The sequence below is a fragment of the Diabrotica virgifera genome, chromosome 7 (assembly GCF_917563875.1).
Source record: "Diabrotica virgifera virgifera chromosome 7, PGI_DIABVI_V3a".
In the NCBI taxonomy this organism is placed as follows: Eukaryota; Metazoa; Arthropoda; class Insecta; order Coleoptera; family Chrysomelidae; genus Diabrotica; species Diabrotica virgifera.
This window is the reverse complement of record NC_065449.1, coordinates 248,715,726-248,741,069: the sequence shown is the minus strand read 5'-3', so window position 1 is coordinate 248,741,069 and position 25,344 is coordinate 248,715,726. Positions and strand designations below refer to the sequence as shown.

Below are 25,344 nucleotides of genomic sequence, written 5' to 3'. Positions count from 1 at the left end.
CGTTTTAACCTACCTTATAAATATATATTCTTATTTAAACTCCTACAATAGGAACGATGTACAACTTTAATGAATAATTAAAAATAAGTTTTTACGGGAAACAACACCAAAATTACAAATACAAAAATATAAAGTAAACTAGGATATTACCGGGTGGTGAATTGGAAAACGGGCCATAGGAAACTCAATGTAAAATTCTAAACTGTTGAATTCCTGCTTCCCTAATTATTTTACATCAAAAGACATTAGAAACTATTTGTAGAGGATTGAAAACTGTATTGAAAACAACTGTTAAAATTGTTCTACAAATTAAACATATTCCAAAATTTAGTAAAAATGCGTAAAAATACGTTTTTTAGCCCAAAATTAGGCCACACACATTATTTTTACATTTTTGAACTGTCAATATTTTTATTTTATCATTAAAAGCAATACAGTTGATAAGATATCCTCAGCTGCGGAGAAAATATTAATAATAAAGATATTTTATTCAGTCAATGGTGTGAGCACTGTCAGTTAAATAGTAACGTGTGGCCTAACTTTTACACACATACCTACTGTGGCAAATGTATTATATTTTTAGTAGCATAACCGTAGTATGTCTAAGAACCGTGATCTACACCATCCTTCCATCTGAGTTTTGGCCTACCCCTATTTCTACTTCCCACATGTTGTGACGTAAGGACTCTTATAGGAGGGTTGTTCTGCTGTGATCTTGCTAGATGTCCTTCCCATCTTAGTCTTCCTATTTTTATAAGAGATACTACGTCTGTACCACCAAATATATGTTTATATCTGTGGTGTATCTCGTAATTGTACCTCTTCCTCCAAACACCATTTTCACTTTGTTTCATTATTCCTGCATTTTTCCATTAACTGCCTTATAATGCAAATTGCATCTGTTGTTCTAATATGACAACAACCTGTAACGAATTACCATAAATTTTCAATAGTTTTAAGGTCCCTGTTCTGGATTTGTTTTGTCTGTGCAACCTAGTCGTGGAAATATAATAGAAGGAAAATGTTTGAATGAAAAAAATGTAAATGCATGATCCCTATTTTGTTTTTAACTTGTTTTGCTAAAATATTTGAATGCGCTGCATTTGACCGCTTATCGTAATATTTATGTAAATAAAAACCGGCTAAAATCAAATGAGTATGCAATTGAATACTTTATATTATGGAAATAAAAAACAATTTATTGTATTTAATTATTAACTTTAATTCTGTTTTACGTTGGTACTTCCAATCCGAAAATAGGTTCCAAAAAAATTTGAAATAAAAATTGGGAGAAGATTGATTTTAACCAGTGGCGGCTGGTGACATTTTTGTTCAGGGGATCGCAGATTCGAGAATACACAAAAAATTAATAATTACTTCGTAAAAGCCTACTTCTTGAACTGAAACTCAATCCTTCTGTTTTATTGGGGATGAAAATTTTCATTAACTTTTCGTTGAAGTCAGAAATTTGTCCCACCAGAGAGTTTTTTCGATGAACATTTTGTCATTGAATATGTTTCGATGAACATCTTTGCTTAAGGATTGGTGATATTTCTTGGTCTTTGGGGTGACGTCTCATTTTACACTTCGGTACCAAGTAGTTCTTTGAAGTACTCACCCCATCTACTTTGTACTGCGTCACTGGTACTAACTATATGTCCATGTTTGTCCTTACACATCGTTAAATTCTTTTCTTGATTTATTTAGGATGTTATGGAACTTTATAGTTTCATTTTTTCCTTTAGTAATTCAAGCTCTTGCAAAATCTGGTCTTCCAAGGTCTGATTTTTTCTCTGATGCACCCGTTTTCCTCCCTGAGTTATTTGTATGTTTGCTTATTTTCCCGTGTTCTTCTTTGTTACGTAAGTTTATATGTAGTATTTTTTGTTTTTTTACTTTTCCTTTTCTTAAAAGTCCATCGAAGTCACTGCAGGAAACATAGATAGTCGGAGAGATAGAAGCGGAATGTGTGCGTGATAAGTAATATGGAAAAACTATACGGGATATGTTGAATTAGTTGTGTACATGACTTTCCCCAACGGCCGGAAACCAGAGTGGGGGACGAGGGTAGTTATAAGGTGTCAAAGTCGCGGTTTTTATTATTTTTTTTGTGACGCAGCACATTGTCCCCCACGCAGCGTTACGCTCATGAAGATTTTACTTAGTAATGTCATGATCTACTTATTCCCAAATTTTGCTGCATTATCTCGATCACGAACGGCAAAAAAACCCCTTATATTTTCAAACTCACCCCTGCCTACCATCCCTTTGTACCCCAAGCAGCGTTCCGCCCCTAGAGATTTTACCTAGTTACGTTATGACCTACTTACTCCAAAATACCTGGATAGACTTAAGTCCAGAACATAGTACTTTTATACCTTAATTCTTGGGACTATTTATAATATTTAAAAATTTTAAAATACATTGTCCTTTACCTTGCCTTTTTGAATAAAACATTTTTTATTAACGTTAATAGAAGTTAAAATATTAAGTAAATTTTTGTGACGCAAAATTTAGATGAAAATGAGCACAATTTGAAAGCTCGTTAGATAGTTAGTTTTACGTAACATTGATAAGTTAATGTATATCCTTGGATTTCATAAACAATACACATAGTTAACTAGTAATTATACTAATAAATTTGGTATAGAATTGCTAATTAGACCGGGCAGTATCGTCGCCCCCGCTAGCGCAATTATTCCGATTCGATTTTTTTGCACAAACTTACTCAAAAAGAGGTCCTTATAACATATCCACAGGGTGCCGGGCGGTGACGTGGTCGAAAAAATTTTTAAACAATTTTTTTTAAACAAATGCACAAAAATAATTTTTTTATTTCCAACAATTTTTTTTAGATAATTTGGATCATTCTGAGCAAAAAAGGCCTCCTGTTATTTTTCTCTAAAATTGATTGTTGTCGAGTTATACAGGATTAAAAATTTGAAAAATGCGAAAATGGCCATATTCAAGGCTTTATAACTCGATTAAAAATGATTATTATGAAATTCAAAAAGTGATAAAATCAAGATTCAAATACCTTCTTCAGCGTCCTGAAGAGATTTTTGTCATTATTTTATTACAAAGCTGTTAATTTTAGTTATTAAAAATTAGCGGTATAGTCAAACTGTATGGTCGCCCCCGTTAGCGGAACTATTTCGATTAGATTTTTTTGCACAAACTTACTCAAAAAGAGGTCTTTATAACATATCCACAGGGTTTCGGGCGGTGCCGTGGTCGAAAAATGTTTTAAACAATTTTTTTTAAACAAATTCACAAAAATAATTTTTTCATTTCCGACAATTTTTTTTAGATAACTTGGGTCATTGTGAGTAAAAAAGGTCTCTGGTCATTTTTCTCTAAATTTGACTGTTGTCGAGTTATACGCGATTAAAAATTTGAAAAATGCGAAAATTGCCATTTTCAAGGATTCATAACTCGATTAAAAATGATTATTATGAAATTCAAAAAGTGACAAAATCAAGATTCAAATATCTTCTTCAACGTCTTGAAGAGATTTTTGGCATTATTTTATTCACTTCAGGACGCTGAAGAAGGTATTTCAATCTTGATTTTGTCACTTTTTGAATTTCATAATAATCATTTTTAATCGAGTTATGAAGCCTTGAAATGGCCATTTTCGCATTTTTCAAATTTTTATTCGCATTTAACTCGACAACAATCAATTTTAGAGAAAAATTACAAGAGACCTTTTTTGCTCAGAATGACCCAAGTTATTTTTGTGAATTTGTTTAAAAAAAATTGTTTAAAAAATTTTTCGACCACAGCACCGCAAGGCACCCTGTGGATATGTTATGAGGACCCCTTTTTGAGTAAGTTTGTGCAATAAAATCTGATCGAAATTGTTCCGCTAACGGGGGCGACGATACAGTTAGACTATAGCTCTAATTGTTAATAACTAAAAATAACAGCTTTGTAATAAATTAATGACAAAAATCTCTTCAGAACGCTGAAGAAGGTATTTGAATCTTGATTTTGTCACTTTTTGAATTTCATAATAATCATTTTTGATCGAGTTATAAAGCCTTGAAAATGGCCATTTTCGCATTTTTCAAATTTTTAATCGCGTATAACTCGACAACAGTCAATTTTAGAGAAAAATGACAAGATACCTTTTTTGCTCAGAATGACCCAAATTATCTAAAAAAAAATTGTTGGAAATAAAAAAAATATTTTTGTGAATTGGTTTTAAAAAATTGTTTAAAACATTTTTCGACCACGGCACCGCCCGGCACCCTGTGGATATGTTATGAGGACCTCTTTTTGAGTAAGTTTGTGCAAAAAAATTTAATCGAAATAGTTCCGTTAACGGGGGCGACGATACAGTTGGACTATAGCGCTAATTGTTAATAACTAAAAATATCAGCTTTGTAATAAATTAATGACAAAAATCTCTTCAGAACGCTGAAGACGGTATTTGAATCTTGATTTTGTCACTTTTTGAATTTCATAATAATCATTTTTGATCGAGCTATGAAGCCTTGAAAATGGCGATTTTCGCATTTTTCAAAATTTTAATCGCGTATAACTCGACAACAGTCAATTTTAGAGAAAAATGACAGGAGACCTTTTTTGCTCAGAATGACCCAAATTCTATAAAAAAAATTTTGGAAATAAAAAATTATTTTGGTGAATTTGTTTAAAAAAAAATTGTTTAAAAAATTTTTCGACCACGGCACCGCCCGGCACCCTGTGGATATGTTATAAGGACCTCTTTTTGAGTAAGTTTGTGCAAAAAATCTAATCGGAATAATTGCGCTAGCGGGGGCGACGATACTGGCCGGTCTAAATATTATTGTTGTTTTTTAGACGTTTATCTTATAACTTTATCCTGTTTTTCAGACGTGGGCAATTAGCTTATTTTCTCGTTGCGTTTATTCTCTGGATCCTTAGATAATCAGTCCTGTGATGGATGACCGAAGTTATCCTTAACGTAAAGTTATCTTGTAGTTAAGTTATAATCCTCGAATTGGTGTCATGTATCATATCTAACTTAACTACTTGCGTTATTTCTTGACAGTTCTTGAGTTATCTGATATATCAACTGTCACTTTATAACGCGACGTGAAACCTCAAGTTATGAGATAACTCCGTAGTTATGTTAAGGATTGTAAGGTTAGGTTTATGTTTTGATTTGTTTTAGATAGAAATCAAGGGAATATTTAACGTAGAACGCTGCTTCAGGTTGTCCCAGGACCTTGTGCGGCATTTTATTTTTAATAAATCAAATTTAATATCAAATATAAAGCAGCACAAAATTATCAGTAGTAATTGCACAAGAGCTCTAAAATTATTGAATTTTTCCCGAGTGACACTTTGACAGTTTTAATTGTCAAAGTTTTAAATGTCAAAGTGTCACGAGGGCAAAAACTCTATATTCATTTTAGAGATCGTGTGCAATTTGTTGCGATTATTTCATGAATAAAATTGTTCAAAACCAAAATTTTATTCAAAACCAAAATTTTATTGCAATTTATTTATGTAAGTACAAATTAGTACAATTAAACACACAGTTGTTATAAATATGTATTTGACGGTTGAAAGTCATCACTTTTATAATTTTTAAAACATTTGTCATTAATGTCACTGAATGTATTTTTTCGTAGCAACGAAGGGCATCTGCCGTAATACCTATACTTAACGACGGGCAATTATCAAAAATTATCGATTTAATTCAGATTTCTGTAGCTTTCTATTGGTCAGAATCTCCTATGAATGAAATAATCAAAAACATAGACCTAAGATAACAATTAAGAACACGGAGGTAATAAAATTAAAACAATAATAACAATGAAAAAGGAAGCTAATAATTTAAAAATAGAAGGGTAATGCAATTTTAAAAATTATACAAAAATCAAATCGTGAGATACAAATTGAAATTCTCAACGAAAACTTTTCGTTTATAAATTCCCAAAAGTGTGTGTTATTGCGTTGCCACTCCTGAAATATCTAGAGGCCACCTAGCGATGGATTCCTATGTAGTTTTGTCTTCTGAATCCAAATCTGAAAACGGCATTTCGCTATCTCTAACCATCTTCGAGATATCCGACCTCAAAGTCGTCATTGTGACGTCACAAGCCTCCTTTAAATTGTCATTTTCTTCCGACATAGAAACGTCAACTGTACTTTGTTTTTGTTTGACGCAACTAAACGTCAACATAAAATATTGAAATGTCAGATAAACAAATTTTATTTATTTATGTTAATGTAATATAATGTTCAATTACAGTTCACTATTTTCAAGGAAAACTGTTTATTTTGTATTTATTTATTTTTATTAGATATCAAATCTATATGATACGAGGTATGTCAAAAAATATGAAGTTCGATCAAGATTAAAGTTTCTTTATTTTTCACAATATTGAAAAGTGTTATTATAAAAAATTGTTTGGAGGTAAAAAGTATGTTCTAATATGCAATTATTACTTGTACATCCTTCTAAAGATAAAAAAATATTTGAAAATTTTTCTCAAATTACGGATACCAATACATTTTTTATTCATAACTCTTTTATTATTAATTTTACGAAGAAAAGTTATTCTTCATAAAAAGATCTGCATGGTCTAAAATCTAAGATGCAATCATCATATATCAAATTTTATCAATTTTATTCGAGGTATGTCAAAAATATGAATTTCGTTCGAGAGTAGAGTACCTTTATAGTTCACATTATTTAAATTAGGATATAATTGCATATTAAAACATAGCATTTAATACTAAACAACTTTTCATAATAGAAATTTTCCATATTATGAATTTAAATACGTAAACAAACAAAGTTTTCGTTATGATAATGCTCGCATTTTCAGCTTGTTATTTATAAACTTCCAAATACAAGCGTTTCATACTAAATTTACAATCAAGATGCAGTAGAAATAAATAAACCAAGACACGTTAAATGCTACTAGGAGCACTCCTGAATCGTAATAATTTACAATGTACCTATATACATTGTAAATGCCAAATCATTTATTTGGGAAATTAATCAAGCACAATTTTAAATCTGGTCAAGTATTTCTACGACGCAAATATTTATTTTGTGTGTTGTACCACCGAATTCACTTAGCGACAAGTAGATAATTAAGTCCACATTAACATCGCTGTGCGGCGAAAATTTCTTTGAAGTCGACCGAAAAACCGCCAGTGTGACGGATAGCGTGCGTTGTTCGTCACGAAAATATTTTTGCATTAATCCATGCGGCGCACAGTCCACATCAACAAAAAGTTCAACGCACACGAGCAAATTTGTGTCAAATACAACGTACAACGTAAATTTTTATTGATGTGGATCCGTCTTAAGTGCTTTGGTTACAGAGATGTGTAACATAATGTTAACAAATGGGACTTCGGGTGCCCTTAATATCACAAAAGAGTAAAAATAAATTGACAATAATGCTACAATTTTTCGAAAACTTGTTTCCTGGCAATAGACACGAGACACGTCAACTTCACAAAGAAGAAATCTATATCACAGCGGACATGCCACATGCCCGTCGAAAATCCCTCTTTTGAAGAAACCCAAAAGGCCTTAAATAAGCTGAAAAATCACAAAGCGCCGGGTATGGACGAGATACCAGCAGAACTTCTGAAATATGGTCGAGACGCACTACATCGCCAAATCCACCAGTTAATAATAATACAAATATGGTTAGAAGTGCCCATCCACAAAAAAGGTGACCAAACAAAATGCGCGAATTATAGAGGAATTTCACTCCTAAACACGGCATATAAAATCCTCTTAAACATCATTCTTAGTAAACTAATCCCCTATGCTGAAAATGTCCTAGGAGAATATCAAGCCGGCTTTAGGGCAAACAGATCCACAATAGATCAACTATTGACGCTGAACAGCTTCTAGAAAAGGGATGGGAGTATAACAGACCCATACACAATCTCTGCATAGACTTTCGACAGGCATATGATAGCGTAGAAAGAAGCCAAGTATGGAATGCCATGGCGGAGTTCTCAATAAAAAGAAACTCATTCGGATGACTAAAGTCTTTATGGAGGGTGGAATATCAAAAGTACGTGTAAATAATAAACTGTCTGACAGCTTTGAAATCAATAGTGGACTTAAACAGAATGATGCGTTATCTCCACTACTTTTTAACCTTGTTTTAGAGAAAGCCATGAGGTCGGCCGAAATAAAAACAGAACTGCTATCAGTTCAAGGTCCCAAGTTATTGCTAGCTTACGCAGATGACATAGATCTCGTTGGAGACTCCATCCTATCCACAAAAGCCATTTTCAGCAAGGTGGAAGGAGCAACAAGCGAAGTAGGGCTCAGAATTAATGAAGAGAAGACGAAATATATGTGTATAAATAGAACGACACGAAGAGACAGGATAGGACAAAATGTGACGGTCAACACCTTCAATTTCGAAATAGTACAACGTTTTAAGTATCTGGGGGCCGTAATCACAGATGACAACGATGTTACTGAAGAAATAAAAGACAGAATCCAATCAGCAAATCGCTGTCTGTTCGCACTGGATAAGCTTATAAAATCAAAAAATCTTACAAGAAGTTTTAAGATCAAAATCTGTAAATCCATCGCCAGACCTGTACTAACATATGGATGCGAAACGTGGAACATGATAAAGTCAAACGAAGAAAAGCTCAGACGTTTTGAACGAAAAATACTTAGAAAAATTTTCGGACCTCACCACGACATTAACACAAACCAGTATAGGATCAGAACCAACATCGAATTAAAAGCACTCTACAATGACACCGATATTGTCCAAGAAATTAAATCACAGCGACTAAGATGGGCAGGCCACGTGTACAGACTTCATAACGAGAGACTTGTAAGACTGGTCTGGGAGGAGATTCCTACAGGCAAAAGACCACTCGGACGTCCCAGAATACGATGGAGAGATAACATCCAAGCAGATCTCCGAAAAATGAACATCCCAATTGACCCTAGGTTGATGGAAGACCGATCAAATTGGAAGAAAGTTGTACAGTCAGCCAGGACCCATCCAGGGTTGTAGCGCTACGTGATGATGATGAATAGACACGAGAGCCCGGAGGGCTCGAGTGAGTATTGCCGATTGGAAACTAGTTTAAGAAAAAAAATTGAAGCATTATTTTCTTATTTATTTTTACTATCGTGTTATATTCGGCAGATTATTTTTTAATACTTACATATAAAAATAAAATCTTTGTATAAAAACATTCAGTGACATGGATCCCAATTAATGTGACACACATTTTTCAACTTGTCAATGTGAACAGCACCGTTTAGCAAATATTTAGACGAAGATATTAATAAAATATTAGTTAAAATTATTTATAAATACAGTTTTATTCATGAAATAATCTTACCGAAGTAAACACGAGCGATAAAATTGCTGATTTGTGTTCTCCTCTTGACAATTTGACATTAGATGCATAACTAACAGTTTATTATGGATATTTTCTTAAATGTGACAGTTGTCAATACAGTAGAACACCGCAAATCCGAACCCCGCTAATCCGAACGTTCGGCAAATCCGAACCAACGAAAAGTGAAAAAAATTTAAAAATTCAAGACAAAAACTTAAAAACATGTTTATTATACAGAGTAAAACCAGATTATTGAACAATGTAGGATTAATAGGACTTTGACTTTGACATTTAAAATTTCTTAAAAAGAAATATGTACGTACTTTAATATGTAGTAGTATGTACTCATAAAGGTTAAACATAAACTTGCTTCGGTTCTCTCGTGGTCAACTTGAGTCCAAAAATATTGTCCACACTCTTGCGTGAACGTTTTGCTACTCAAAATCAACGACAATGAAAGCTTTGAATTACTAGTTAGGCTAACTTTCGGATGATCCGAACTTTTCGGAATCCGAACAGGCTGTCCCCCCAATTAGTTCGGATTTTCGGGGTTCTACTGTACTAGGAAACTGGTTGCAATTAAACAGAAATAGTCCAGGGCGCATCTGTTTTGAGATGGACGTTGAGAGGTGACTCATATTTTTTTGCAGAAATTTCTTGGAATTAACTCCTATAATAATAATTGGGTTATCCTCCCACTCAAAAATGTCCGGAACATTGTTTAAATAATCAAAATGTCAAAAAATGAAGGAAAATTCGATTATTTTCTTCGTTTTTTGATTATAACTTTAAAAGTATTTACTTCCGAAAAAAGTTGCACTGAAATAAAAGTTGCGTAATTAAATTTCCTACAATATAGGATTGGTTATAAATTTTAAAAATTGTCACCCTTGTTGAAAAATAGCAATAATTGCGAAAAAACCATAAAAAAACAAGTATTTGTATTTTACGTTTTTCAACCATTTATGCTACACTTAGGACCTTCATATTTTACTCGGAAAAACTATATAATATAGTTAAACAATACTGTAAATTTCATTCATATCGGTGCAATAGATTTTGCAAAATAAATTTTGCAATCCAGCTTTCGCAAAAAAAATTCATTTTTTCAAAATGTTGCAGGACTGAAAATAAAGCAGATAGCAAGTTGAAATTTTTTTACATATAGAAGAACACCGTACCTTGCAATTGCATTTTTTAAAATTAAAATCCATTAACTACCACGGCGCGCGGCGTCAGGAATTTTTTTAAATAAACATTAATTTTTGGTGCTACACGCAGGACAGCGGTGTTCGATTCACACAAGTTGATTTCCACCAAAATTTCTTCCAATCTTTATCTAATATATTATTTTCTTACACTATATTTTGTTGTATTTTAATATTTTAATTCCACAAAAATCAAACTAATTTGATTATTGTTTGTGAAATATTGTTTAAACAGTTGGATATCTTTAACTTTTATTCTCTAACTTAAAATATATGAACAAAGAAAGTTTTTGCTAATAAAAGTGTTATTTCAAAGGATAGAGTATGTGTTTTTATTTTGCAATAAACAAATTTATTTATTTATATCTAAGGGCCGGTTGTTCGAACGCTAATCAACATTGATCACTATCAAATACTTAATTACTGTCACAACTGTCAATGTCAACTTTGGTTGGGTTGCCGAAAACATAATTATTGATGACAATTATGAAATTAGTTAATCAATTATGTTAATTATTGGTATGTTAATTGACTAACTAATCTCATAATTATAATTAACTATGTTTTCAGCAACCCAACCAAAGTTGACATTGACAGTTGTGACAGTAATTAAATATTTGATAGTGATCAATGTTGATTAGCGTTCGAACAACCGACCCTAAATGTACTAAAAATTAAAATTTGTCAATCATTATCAAAGGTCATTGGAATGCCCAATTAGAGCAAACTATCCGCTGTCCTGCGCGTAGCACCAAAAAAAAGTGTATTTAAAAAAATTCCTGACGCCGCCGTAGTGGTTAACCGATTTTAATTTTGCAAATTGCAAATGAAAGGTACGGTATTCTTCTATATGAAAAAAAAAAAAAATAAACTTGCTGTCTGCTTTATATTCAGTGCAGCAAGATTTTGAAAAAATTAATTTTTTTTGCGAAAGTTGGATTGCAAAACTTATTTTGCAAAATCTATTTAACCGATCTTAATGAAATTTACAGTATTCTTTTCTTATATTATAAAGTTTTTCTTGGTAAAATATGAAGGTCCTAAGTGTAGCATAAATGGTTGAAAAACGTAGAATGCGAATACTTGTTTTTTATCGTTTTTTCGCAATTATTGATATTTTGCAACAAAGGTGACAATTTTTAAAATTTGTAAGCAATCCTATATTGTAGGAAATTTAATTACGCAACTTTTATTTAAGTGCAACTTTTCTCGGAAGTAAATACTTTTAAAGTTATAATCAAAAAACGAAGAAAATAATCGAATTTTTGCTTCATTTTTTGACATTTTGATTATTTAAACAATGTTCCGGACCTTTTTGAGTGGGAGGATAACTCAAATATTATTATATGAGTTATTTTTAAGCAATTTCTGCAAAAAATATGAGTCACCTCTAAACGTCCAAATGTACTAATATTTTTACAGATGCGCCCTGGTCTAAAACAATCTACTTAAAATTATTCCCACTGTAATAATATACAGTAGAAAATTACCGCTGTAATAATAATCTGATTGGACAGAATTGAACACGTGATGAAAAATCTTACTACACGATTGGAAGTTAAAATCATTAAAAAATAGTCACTGTAATTTTTATTCTTGTTAAGATATTGTACATGTTATTTGCTAGTTAGTTGATAAATTGACGATTTTAGATGAGGAGTGTAAAATCAAAGGCGGCAATCTCCACTTTTTCTTGTTTTGAGTTAGGACGCCATCTGTTGCGTTTTTTATTATCTGTAAGATAAAACTATTTGTAAGAACCAAAATCAGTCTTAACTGTAGATAAATCACAGTGAAAAATTATTCATGTTGGGATCAAAAGCGGCAATCTCCATAGCTCAGTGAGTACTGCCAATAAGAACCACGTAGCGCTCGCACGGGATCAAGTGTGAATGTCGTGAACTCTGTCGAAATCTGTGAATATATATCGGATCTTCCGCATATTATAGTTTAAGTGATATGAATATAAATTGGTTTTACATATTATATTGTTCAATATCAAAATATATTTTTCTTTACTAAGTAACCGGCACAATGATGTTTTATTAGTTTCAAAACTGGCAATATCCTTATAGATCATTTTCATATCCGTCAATCTCCAAGTATTGCAAACAAAAACGGCAATCTCCAAACTACAATATTAAAAAAAAAGGAAAAGAAATAATTTCTTAAGCTCCTCTTTCTGGACATCCGATCACAAACCAAATTTTGTATGATTCTTCATCAGTTTTATTGTTTTAATTGAATTTTGTTACTTTCTACAGTTTTTCGCGGTTTCCCAAAATTATGGAAATGGGAGATTGCCGACTTTGATTTTACACCCCTCAGATATGATAAAACCTAATACCTATATTATTTCAGACGAAGAATATAAAAATAACTGACCACAAGATAGATTTGACTCTATTCAAAGCAGACAAAGGTTGGTGGCCGAGATTGACTTCGAAACCTACGAAGCCAGCTTGGTTGAAAATCGACTTTGACAAGTGGCAGAGCGAAGATGATCTTATCGACGAAGAAACTAGGGATATTCGGGAAGACTATCCCGATATATACCAGCAGCTACAAAAAGACGAGTTGGGTTTTACAAAGGGTAAGTTGGATAAGCAATATCTTTTTTAGACATTTTTTCAAAAATCTAATACAGGAGGTGTAAAATATAAGAGGAGGCAGAGTGCCTTTCTCAAGTGATATAATTTACAATGTGTTTGCCTTTTTAAGTCTCTAACTGAAGAGGTTGAGGAGTGGGGAGCTGTTTGTCTCGAGTTGGTTATTCAGAATTATATCTGTATTTTTCAATTTATTAATTTCCATAGATTCTAAAAAAGATAGCTTAAGGCCTTTATTTTGGATATGCAGAATTTGAAACTCTTCATTGAAAGAATGATTATGATCTAGAAGGTGAAGTGCGTATGTAGAAGTGTCTGTTTTTCTATTGTTGAAAGCCCTTTTGTGTTCTGCTATCCGTTTGTCAAAGGTACTGCCAGTTTGTAGCTGTTTTCTCTTTCGGCTCTTATTGTTCTTAATATATTTGCTTAAGTTGTTGTTAGTTCTGAAAGCTGGTATTATTCCTTTCTTTTTTATGTATCTGGCTATTTTTGTTGTTATCTTGCCAGTATATGTGAGAGAGCAGAAGGTACTGGGTTCTTTCTGTGGTGGTGGATACACTAATTTCAGGGCTTTCTTATGGAGTTTTTGATTTAAAATTTTGTTAACTGTTTGTTCGTTAGAGCCGTTGTTTACTGCTATTTGTTTAATGATGTTTAGTTCTATCTCGAAGTTATTTTTTGTCATGGGAATTTATTTGTCATAGTTGTGTCAGTATGGGTAGGTTTATGATATACGGATAACTCATGTTTGTTGTGTAGTCTGGTAATCGTTACATCTAGAAAGTTTATGGAATTATTCTGTTCTGTTTCTATTGTAAACTCAATATTACTATGAAGTAGAACTATTAGTGGTCCATAATTATACAAGGTGGACCAAAGAAAAGAATCCACCTCGATATTTGACAGTAATTATTAGATTTTAAGGAAATACCGAAACAGGTCTATTTTTATTTAGTAACGTCATCCATTTGGGCGTGATGACGTAATCGATGTTTTTTGAAGTTATACATCTTTAGGCGCGATTTCATTGAGGATGAAATTTTATTAATCTGCGCGCATGCGCACACCGACAGTATGGTATTAGTCGTTATACGGGCTCTGATTGGGTGTTGAAATGATCTGTCAATAATTGTTCAATATGGAGGTTATCGGTAAACAAAAATATTGTATATATTAGTTTTTATTATTGTGAGGACAGAAATAAAATCAAATTTATAATTATAGTGACTTTTTAAATAGTTTTGAAAAGCCGCAGGTACGTAATTCTAAATGTTTCAGTTGTATTCCAATAAAAAATTATCTTCATACCTATCTATTTGGAAAATGTAAAAAAAAATAAAGTTACCTATTAGTAGGCAATGGTTTAATTTACATAATCTGATTACGAACAAACTTTCTACAAATCTTCATCTAATATATCGTTTTCTTACTCTATATTTTGTTGTATTTTAATTCGACAAAAATCAAACTAATAATTTGATTAAATTCATATAAATAAACAAAATGTCAAAAAGTTTATGATGTAAACGTTTAGTTTGTGTATATTCCCACATGACGTATACGCGAAGGTGGTGCAGTAGGAAATCGCTTCGACTTTCGTACGGGGCGATAGACGTGAAGTGGGTTCAAGCCCCAAGCAAGTTGTTATTTTTTTTTTTATTTTTTTATAGATTTTATGATTCTAAGTATATTATTATGTAATTTTTTTCAGAAAATACGTATTTAATTAAAATTTTTGGCAACAATTATTGTTCAGAAATCATTTGTGGCATTTTTCAATGTGTTTGTGTGTGTTTTATTCTTTTATTTTTTTAATTTTTGGTATTGTTTTAATAAAAATTTTTGGAAAGTAGTAGAGAAACTGTTAAAGTATATTGATATCGTTGAAATCATATAATAGAAGTATAACTTCTTACGTGCGTACAAAGTACACACATTCTTTTTTTTAATGGGACTAGGGGTCGTGTGGTAGCTCATTTGAAAGGTTATTCAATGCTCTATTCAGTAATATAAACATTAATATCATTATTTATAGAGGGTGGCGAACACAGAAAAGATAGAGTGACAATATAACATGAAGGCACAATCCAAGAAATAGGCAGAATTACCTAATAAGAAGGTAGAAGAATGAGTTGAGATTGTCATATGAAATTCTTTTGCTGTTGAGTTGAATCCGTTGACTACTTTTTGTAGAGTATCTTCATTTTAGGCTATCAATATTGCGTCGTCTGCGTAACAGAGTATTTTGAATTCTTTGTAACCCATTCTGTGATCTTTTCCTTTGTTGATGTTGTTTGATGTCTTCATCAATGCTTAAAGTCCATTTTTTAGATATTTTCTAATTTCTCCACAATATTTCCGTAGTTCGTTTGACAGTCCATTTTTATCGGCAGCTTTTTAATCATCATTTCAAGTCTTTTTTTAACTTTCTGTGTATTACATTAACTTATTCGTTTGTGCTTGTGGTTCTAACGTCATAGAGCGTCCCTGTGCATAGAGGCGAAGAGTACAAGAGTACAAGCATTTATGAAGGGAATCCAAATATGTAATAAAGTGGGGGTTCTTATTTAAGATTATAAAATTACTTCCCACCACACCTCCAGTGAGTGAAGTGGGGGATCGTGTTTGGTGTCTTTCGATAGATATTTGAAAAATATCGAACATGTATTTTTCAGTTTTTCGATCCAATGTTCATTCTGCGAAAGAGAAAATTTCGCGAAAGAGAAAAAGAGAAGAGAAAATTATATAAAAAGTGGCAAGAAACCAGATCCGACACAGATCTTCAAAACTATATGGTGGCGAAAAAGGACGTGAAAGTAGCAGTAGCAAAAACCAAAGCAGAAGCGTATTCAAACCTATACGATCAACTTGATATCAGGGAAGCGAAACGAAGATATATAAAATAGCCAAACAGAGAGCAAAGAAAGCAAAAGATTTTAATCAGATTAGATGTATCCGAGATGAAAATAATAAAATACTAGTTCACGAAAGGGATGTCAAAAAGAGATGGAGAAAGTACTTTGACAGCTTATTAAATGAAGAATTTGACAGACAGCCTGTAGAGTCAACGAAGACAGTAGCAGCAATGGTCACCAAAATAACAAACGAGGAAGTGGCTCAAGCACTTCAAAAAATAAAGAAAGGAAAAGCGGTAGGACCAGATGATATTCCCGGGGAAGTATGGAGAGCATTGGGAGAGACAGGAACAAGGTGGCTAGCAGGTCTATTTAATAGAATTATGGAAGTTGGACAAATGCCAGACGAATGGAGAAGCAGTATACTGGTACCTGTTTACAAAAACAAGGGAGATATACAACAATGTACAAACTACAGGGCTATAAAACTGCTTAGCCACACCATGAAAATACGGGAAAGAATAATTGATAGACGGATACGTGAAGAGACCGAAATATCCGAGAATCAATTTGGCTTTATGCAGGGCAGATCAACAACAGATGCAATTTTCATTATAAGGCAGTTGATGGAAAAATACAGGAGTAAAGAAACAAACGCTCATATGGTATTCATTGATCTTGAGAAAGCATATGATAGAGTTCCTCGAGAGATTCTGTGGTGGACACTCAATAAGAAAGGAGTCCCTGGTGAATATGTAAAGATTGTGAGGGATATGTATGAGGGAGTAACGATTAGTGTTAGGACAGGTGTGGGAGAGACTGATAAATTTCATGTGAAAGTAGGATTGCACAAAGGCTCTGTGCTTAGTCCGTATTTATTCTCATTAGTTTTGGACCGGATAACAGCGAAACTACAGGGTAACATTCCATGGTGCTTAATGTATGCTGATGATGTGTTAGTAGGAAATAGTGAAAGAGACAGAACAAAAACTGGAATAGTGGAGACAAGCTCTCTAGGAAAAAGGTTTAAAACTTAGTAGGAGAAAAACAGAGTATTTGGAATGTTCATTTAAAGATGGAGTTACTACAAATAAAATGGTATCTTTGGATGGTGAACTGATTGTAAAAAGCAATGGTTTTAAGTACCTGGGATCGGTATTACAGAGTAATGGAGAAATAGATGGAGATGCATGCAGTATAATTAGGGCTGGATAGATGAAGTGGAAAGAAGCGAGTGGTGTGCTGTGTGACAGAAAAATTCCAATGAAGCTGAAGGGAAAATTCTATAAAACAGCCATAAGACCGGCTATGAGGTACGGAACTGAATGTTGGGCAGTGAAGAAGAAAGAGGAACAACGAATGCATGTGGCGGAAATGAGAATGCTTAGATGGATAAGTGGAGTGACAAAGAAGGATACAATTAGAAATGAGTATATTAGGGGAAGTCTAGGTGTGGCACCAATTGATGCCAAAACGAGAGAGCATAGGTTAAGATGGTTTGGGCATGTTCAACGTTGAGACGTTAATCACCCAATACGAAGAATAGCTGAAGTGCAGATTCCTGGAAGGAGTAGGAGAGGAAGACCAAAGAAGACCTGGGGGGAGACGACAAGGCAGGACATGTTGGTAAAGGGGATTAACTTTGATATGACCCAAGATAGAATTGTGTGGAGAAATGCAATTAGGGAAGCCGACCCCGCATAGGGATAAGGCAAAGAGCACGATGATGTTCATCTCGCGAAATATTCGACCGTCCAGCTACTTCTGGGACACCCTTATATAATAACAGAAGAATTGTTTTTTTCAAACGTATTATATAAATATTGTCGAGAACTTTATCGTATTGGTTCGACATAATCGAAATCGTTAACTTATCATTTTATGCGTTTGGAATATATGTTATTTAAACATTACCTACGATTCTAAAAAGGTCTAAGATATAAAAATGTGTGCCACATTATCAATTACATGTCTAGGAAATTACAAAATGATGTTTAACATAGGTACTATTTGCGATTATTAGTGTTTGGATCAAACTGCGAAAAAATAATAATGGCACTGTTAAGATAATTGCACGTCGTGAAGCCGAACATGGCCAATATTATGAAAAAAATTACGAGTTTGACGTGTTTTAATAATGTCTATGGTTTGTATAGTGTGATTTTTGTACATTTTTATATATTTTTGCAGATCAAAAAAAGTTCACGATCTAGGAGGTCCAGCTTGATCAATTATTTCTTTCCATAGATTTCTAGCTTATGTTTTTTCCGTCCAGTTTCTTTCGGTTTCTACACTACACCAAGAAATTAAAGCACCACCTTAAAAATGGCTCATTTTTTGATGTCTCGAAGTTCCCAAACCTGTCGTTCGATTTAAGTGATTTTTTAATATGTTATAGCCTTATTCTTTAACAACATCGCTGTAATGATATTGTTGCTAGAGAGTTAAATTGTTGTTGTATGTCGGGTGTACCAATCAAACTGTGTTTTTTCTCAAAGTTCACCACACCCTGTGGAATATTCTAGCGTTTATAAAATACTGAAATTAAAACCCAACTATAGCCTCAGATTTTCTTAACATTCTGTTTTTTTATTCAATCGCTTATGTTGGATAATAAAAAGTTAGGTATTTTAACAACTAGCCATGTTTTTCATCAATATTCGCGGTGTGCAAGTACTTGGAGGGGGTACGAGAAACGATCGTGCGCGAATAGCGGAGAAATATTGTAACTTTCTTAAATAATTCATATTGTCAATTGAAATTGTCAAATTGACGTATATTTCATACCTACTGTCATTGAAGAAGAAAAACTATATATTGCTCCACAATATTGATATGATATGCAATTATTATATAAAGGTAAATTTAATTAACTGTATTTTGCTTGCAGTACTGCATTTTAATAACTAATTTTATTTACTACATACAATTGTTTACGTTTTAATAACATAACCTGAATCTTATTTTTTCTTCTTATTATTTTTTTGGACTATGGCCTTGACAATTATCCAGTAACCAGGACTAATATAATTGGCCAATATAATTAAAAGTGCGAAAAATGTTGCTGAGCGTAGAAACCAGGTGTCGCTTTGCCGAACTTGCACGGTCCCAATAGAGTGTGCGACAAACTTTAAATGGTAATTCTACATAAAAAAGAAATGACAGTTTGCTTTATAAACTTACGTCTGCAAATGTTTCGTTTCCGAGATACGGGCTGTTGAAATTTTTCTTACAAACTGACGATTTATTTATTGCTCTAAAACCGGTTGAGATATGCAAATGAAATTTGATGGGATTATTGCATATTTTTTGATATACAATTAATAATTTTATATTTACCATTGGCGTGCATACGAGTAATATGACATACGTTTATAAAGCAAACTGTCAGTATTTTTTCATGCAGAATTATCCCTTAAAGTTTGCCGCACTTATTTAGAAGAACATTCTTTATTGATGAAGAACATAGCTAGTTGTTAAAGTACCTAACTTTTTTATTATCCAACATAAGCGGATGAATAAAAAAATATAATGGTAAGAAAACCTGAGGCTGTTATGGTTGGGTTTTAATTTCAGCATTTTATAAATGCTGGAATATTCTACAGGGTGTGGTGAATTTTGAGAAAAAGCAGTTTGATTGGTACACCCGGTATACAATGACAATTTACCTGTCTAGCAACAATATTATTACAGCGATATTGTTAAAGAATAAGGCTATAACATATTTAAAAAAATCACTTAAATCGGACAACAGGTGTAGGAAATTCGAGACATCAAACATGACCCATTTTGCGGATGGCCAGTTTTCTCTCTGACGCGCAGTGTATATCATGTAGTTTGGAATTTTGCACTAATTTCAATTTGTATGTGTTACACATTTTAACATTATGTCGATGTTGTCAATTGATATTTTACTTTTTAGCGTTAACTTTTATATTTTTTGTTTTTTTTATATTACTAATCAATAAATTTTTTTGTAGAAGACTTCAAGAAGGTGTACCTGACCTTCTACAATTTGTTCATGTACATAGCCTTTATGTACATATCGACGGTGATGTGCATCCGTTACGTCAAAGACGGATCCGACTTCTTCCCACACGTGTACGACACCATAGGGCCTGTGATATGTTTCGCGCAGCTGATGCAATGTCTGGAGATCCTCCACCCCGTATTCGGGTACGTCAAAGGAGGCATAGTGATGCCGTGGCTGCAGATCCAAGGACGGTTGTTCGTTCTGTTGGTCAATTTGGATCAGGAGAGGCGGATACAGGTGATGCCTGTCACTTTCTATCTGTTTTTGACCTGGAGTGCCATAGAAATCATCAGGTAGGTATTTCTTTTTATTAGTTTTGTTCAGAAATAAGTTTTCGGTTTTAATTCCGTTTCTTTAACAATAGAGAACTTGCATAAGATTTTAAATTCGAAAAAAATGTTATAAATCACAACAGATCATAATTTAAAACATGTATCAAAGATAAAAAGTTTTGTTTGTCTTTCGTTTGGCCACTAAAGACGATTAAAAATTCAACTTATACCAGTTAGCCCAAAACGCATCGTGACGTCACGGGGTTATATGTTTACATTCGTAAACATAATTGTATATAATTTTAAATTAGACATTATAAACGTCAGTAGAAAATACAGTTATGTGACGTTACAAGTGTTTTTGATCGTTTGACCTATTCATAGAAAATTTGTAATTTTATAAAATGGTTTTATTTTTCATCGTAAACCTTCTTTCCTTTCCTTCAAAAACTGTATCAAACTCCAATATCAACAAATTGGTATATATTATTGCAATGACATATGATAAATGTCATTAGAATATAAATATTTTTCCTTTATTACGCGACGACGAGCTGGCCAAATACCCAAGTAGGTGGAGGCCAATAAACTAAAAAAGAAGAAGAAGAATATACCTAGATATAACCATAAACGGAACCATATAGTTAAACTCTGTGATGTCACGGGTCGTTTGAACTATTTTAAGATACAGAAGACTTTAAATTGGTACTTCTAAGTTATTATGAGTTTTTGAAGCGTGAAATTTTGGAAATCTCATTTTTATACAAAACTGAACATTATTATGTAATAAAAAAAATGTGCAAGTTCCCTATTGTATGAATAGGCATTGCAAGATTGTTGTACTGGTGCAACAATCTTGTTGCAGCTGTGCTACAATGACTGGATTGCATTGAATTGTATGTTGAAGGTCACGGTGAAAACATCTGAAAGCGTTAGGGTCCTAGAAAAAACATAACGACACACTAAAATGGTAAAAACGTCGAAAAATCATTATAAAATCCTTGAAAGCACCAAAAATGGTTTCGATTCTTTGATAGCCTTTTAACACTTTTAAAATATTTTTAAGGCTCTTATTGGTGACAAAATTATTAAAAGCATTTATAGGCGTTAAAAAGGCATTATAGAACCTTTGAAAAGCCCTGAAGGCACCAGAAAGAAATTTTTACAACTCTTTTTTAGCACTTTAACTCTTGAAATGCTTTTGCCCCTTTTTGGTACAGTGGTGGTCTTGAATCTACAATGGCCTTATTGTCGAGGCAGTTAGCCAAATAAAGAAGCTTTTAACTCTGTTATCGATTTTTATCGCACATCAAAACTTTTTCTACGCTTCTACAATGTTTTCTCGTAACCGATTTTTTTCAAGGTAACGGCAAAAATATCTAAAAGCGTTTAAAGGAGTCGAAAAAGTAAAAAGGCTTAAAAGGATCCAAATGTATTTTTGCAACAGTTTTTTACCCTTTTTTGTGTTTCTTAACCTTTTTAAAACGCTTTAAAAACTATCGATTTTAGAAGAATTTCCAACGCTATTCAACACTTTTGTTTAATCATCGGTTTCAAGGTCACGGTAAAAAGCGTTAAAAGAGTTCAAAAAGCATTATAGAAGTTTTTAAAAGCCTTAAAGCACCCGAAAAACGTTTTTGCAACGCTTTTCGTCTGAGTAAACTTCATTTCAGCATAATTTTTAACACACACAGGCAATGCTGTCTAACGCTCGATTTCATAATAAGTTAAAGTGGACTTTAAATTTTAAGTTGGTACCTTTATCAATGGAATTGTAATACACATTAAAGTGAACTTTAGTTAATGTTCACTTTAAGTTGATTATGAAACCGGGCGTAAGTTTACTGTTATCCTTACTTTTTAACTAATCGTTCTAGAATTAAGTTTGCAAAACGATTTTTGGTTGTAAAAATGATATTTGATGGATTTGACCGTTATGGAAGTTCATTTTATATAACAATAAAACACTGAAAACGTTTGTTTTCTACACTTCCACAAAATTTATTATAACTATGTGACTACAGCTGTTTCGGCAGAGTGCCTTTCTCAAGTGATTTAGTTTACAATGTGTTTGCCTTTTTAAGGTCTTTAACTTAAGAGGTTGAGGAGTGGGGAGCTGTTTGTCTCGTGTTGGTCATTCAGAATTATATCTGTATTTTTTAATTTATTAATTTCCATAGATTCTAATAAAGATAGCTTAAGGCCTTTATTTTGAATATGCAGAATTTGAAACTCTTCATTAAAAGAGTGATTATGATCTAGAAGGTGAAGTGCGTATGTAGATGTGTCTGTTTTTCTATTGTTGAAATCCCTTTTGTGTTCTGATATCCGTTTGTCAAAGGTTCTGCCAGTTTGACCGATGTAAGTTTTCGGACAGTCACCACAAGTTAGTTTGTAGACACCACTCTGTAGTTGTTTTCTCTTTCGGCTTTTATTGTTCTTAATATATTTGCTTAAGTTGTTATTAGTTCTGAAAGCTGGTGTCATTCCTTTCTTTTTTATGTATCTGGCTATTTTTGTTGTTATCTTTCCAGTATACGTGATAGAGTAGAGACATAAGAAAGTCCTGAAATTAGTCTATCCACCACCACAGAAAGAACCCAGTACCTTCTGCTCTATCACATATACCTACTGGCAAGATAACAACAAAAATAGCCAGATACATAAAAAAGAAAGGAATAACACGAGCTTTCAGAACTAATAACAACTTAAGCAAATATATTAAGAACAATAAGAGCTGAAAGAGAAAACAACTACAGAGTGGTGTCTACAAACTAACTTGTGGTGACTGTCCGAAAACTTATAAAGGTCAAACTGGCAGAACCTTTGACAAACGGATAGCAGAACACAAAAGGGCTTTCAACAATAGAAAAACAGACACTTCTACATACGCACTTCACCTTCTAGATCATAATCATTCTTTTAATGAAGAGTTTCAAATTCTGCATATTCAAAATAAAGGCCTTAAGCTATCTTTATTAGAATCCTTGGAAATTAATAAATTAAAAAATACAGATATAATTCTGAATGACCAACACGAGACAAACTCGAGCTCCCCACTCCTCAACCTCTTCAGTTAGACATTAAAAACGCAAACACATTGTAAACTAAATCACTTGAGAAAGGCACTCTGCCGAGCAGAATTTGAAAGTCACATTGTTATAATAAATTTTGTGGAAGCTGTAGTCACATAGTTATAAAAAATTTTGTGGAAGGATAGAAAACAAACATTTTCAGTGTTTTATTGTTAGAAAAAATAATATTTTTAACCGTTTTTGATACATATTGATAGCTTAATTCTTAAAATTTCATTTGGTGTGCGTAGAATTACCGTATTTTCATTATTTTCTGACTAATGTTATTGCAAACAAAGGTCTCTGTGGTAAACAAATAGAATAACTTTTAAATTATTAATTGATGGATTTTTTGGGCACAATAACAAATATCTATTTAAAAAATCTTTATTTTTTATCTTTCTTTTCAGGTATCCGTACTACATGTCTCAATTATACAAAAAAGAAAACAAAATCCTAACGTGGGTGCGCTACACTGCCTGGATCGTCCTCTACCCAATAGGCTTCAGTTGCGAAAGCATCATCCTCTTCAGAAACCTGATCTTCATGGAACAAAGTGGCAGATGGTCGATGTCCATGCCTAACGCTTTCAATTTCACATTCCACTACGCGACTTTCCTCAGGCTCTACTTACTCCTAGGTGTGATACCAGCCATGTATTTCTTGATGAAGCACATGCACAAAGCCAGGCAACAGAAACTGGGCTCTAGGAGCGGCAAGCTTAAACGTACATAGTTGTAAGGTAAACTGTAAATATTTATCAATTTTGATAAAATGTTCAATACATTCTCTACTAGTTACTTAGGCACTGTTTCTCTTTTATTTTGCCTAGACATTTCCTTTCCTCCAACACTAAACTTGCTGTCAAATTTGGAATCTCTCAGAACAAACGTTTGTCAAACCTCTGGTTTCTTCGTTGAATGAAGTTATTTGTAAATAGTGCAGTCATTGAAGCGTAAAATAGGTTTTTACCTCCGAAATTTTTTACTATGAACCGATTGGAATTAGGCTTTTTTTTTGAAAAATGGCTTTGGCAGAGCCAATTAGCCAGACTTGTTTGTGATTGATGGCAGATTCATAGTCATAAATTTCTTATAAACATAAGTACATTCTACAATATTATTTTTATAGATACATTGGTACATTATGTAGCTTTTTTTTATTTTGTTTTTTTTTTTTAAATTATTTTACTGTTTTTTTAATTTATATTTTAATTTGTGCCAAACACTTCTTTTTTTTATGTTTGTTTCTATTTTTTTTATTTATTATTTTTTTGTTATTATTTTATTATGTGTTTTTATATATATATATATATATATATATTTTTTATTTTTTCAAACCACATTAACAAATTATGCCTATTATATTACCCTTAATTAGGCTTATCTTACCTTTAACTTCAAAAGTGATATTGACATGAACTCCGTTTTTTATTTTTAAGGGGTGAAAACAACCCCTTAATGGAAAAATTGACATTGAGCCATTTTATCGTCAGAAAACGTGTTTAATAATAAAGAGTGACATTGTGAAGTGTTTTCTAACACAATAACCTCATGTTAAACTCATTTTCATCCCCTTGAAAACCGTAAAACCCTTGCAAACAACCCTTAAATCGAAAAAAATTACAAAAAATTAATTTAGTATGACATAAAAAGATTTAAATACATTTAGAGTAAATGATATTTTACGTTCTCTATCTTAATTATCATATTGTTAAGCAATAGCCCCCTTTCAACCCTTAAAAACAACCCGTAAATAGAAAAAACTTACAAAAAATTAATTTGGTTTGACAAGAAGACTTAAATATAGAGTAAACAATATTTTACGTTCTCTATCTTAATTATTTAATTGTTAACCCCTTTCAACCCTTAAAATCAATCCCTCGATTAAAAATTGTATAAAAAATTTCTTTTGATAAACTAAAAAGGATTTAAATATCGTTCCA

General features: G+C 32.6%; 1 protein-coding gene across 2 annotated transcripts in view; it reads left to right on the top strand.

Annotated features, from left to right (window-relative positions):
• Nucleotides 1-24,199, top strand: part of LOC114325241 (very-long-chain (3R)-3-hydroxyacyl-CoA dehydratase) — a 51,753-nt gene extending 27,554 nt beyond the window's left edge. For both annotated transcript variants that reach the window (XM_028273241.2, XM_028273242.2), the window contains 3 exons: nucleotides 12,918-13,149; nucleotides 20,001-20,346; nucleotides 23,810-24,199. In XM_028273241.2, the coding sequence (XP_028129042.1) occupies nucleotides 12,918-13,149; nucleotides 20,001-20,346; nucleotides 23,810-24,134 (903 nt within the window). In that variant the 3' untranslated portion in view covers nucleotides 24,135-24,199. The remainder of the gene's footprint in view (nucleotides 1-12,917; nucleotides 13,150-20,000; nucleotides 20,347-23,809) is intronic.
• The last annotated feature ends 1,145 nt before the right edge of the window (nucleotides 24,200-25,344 follow it).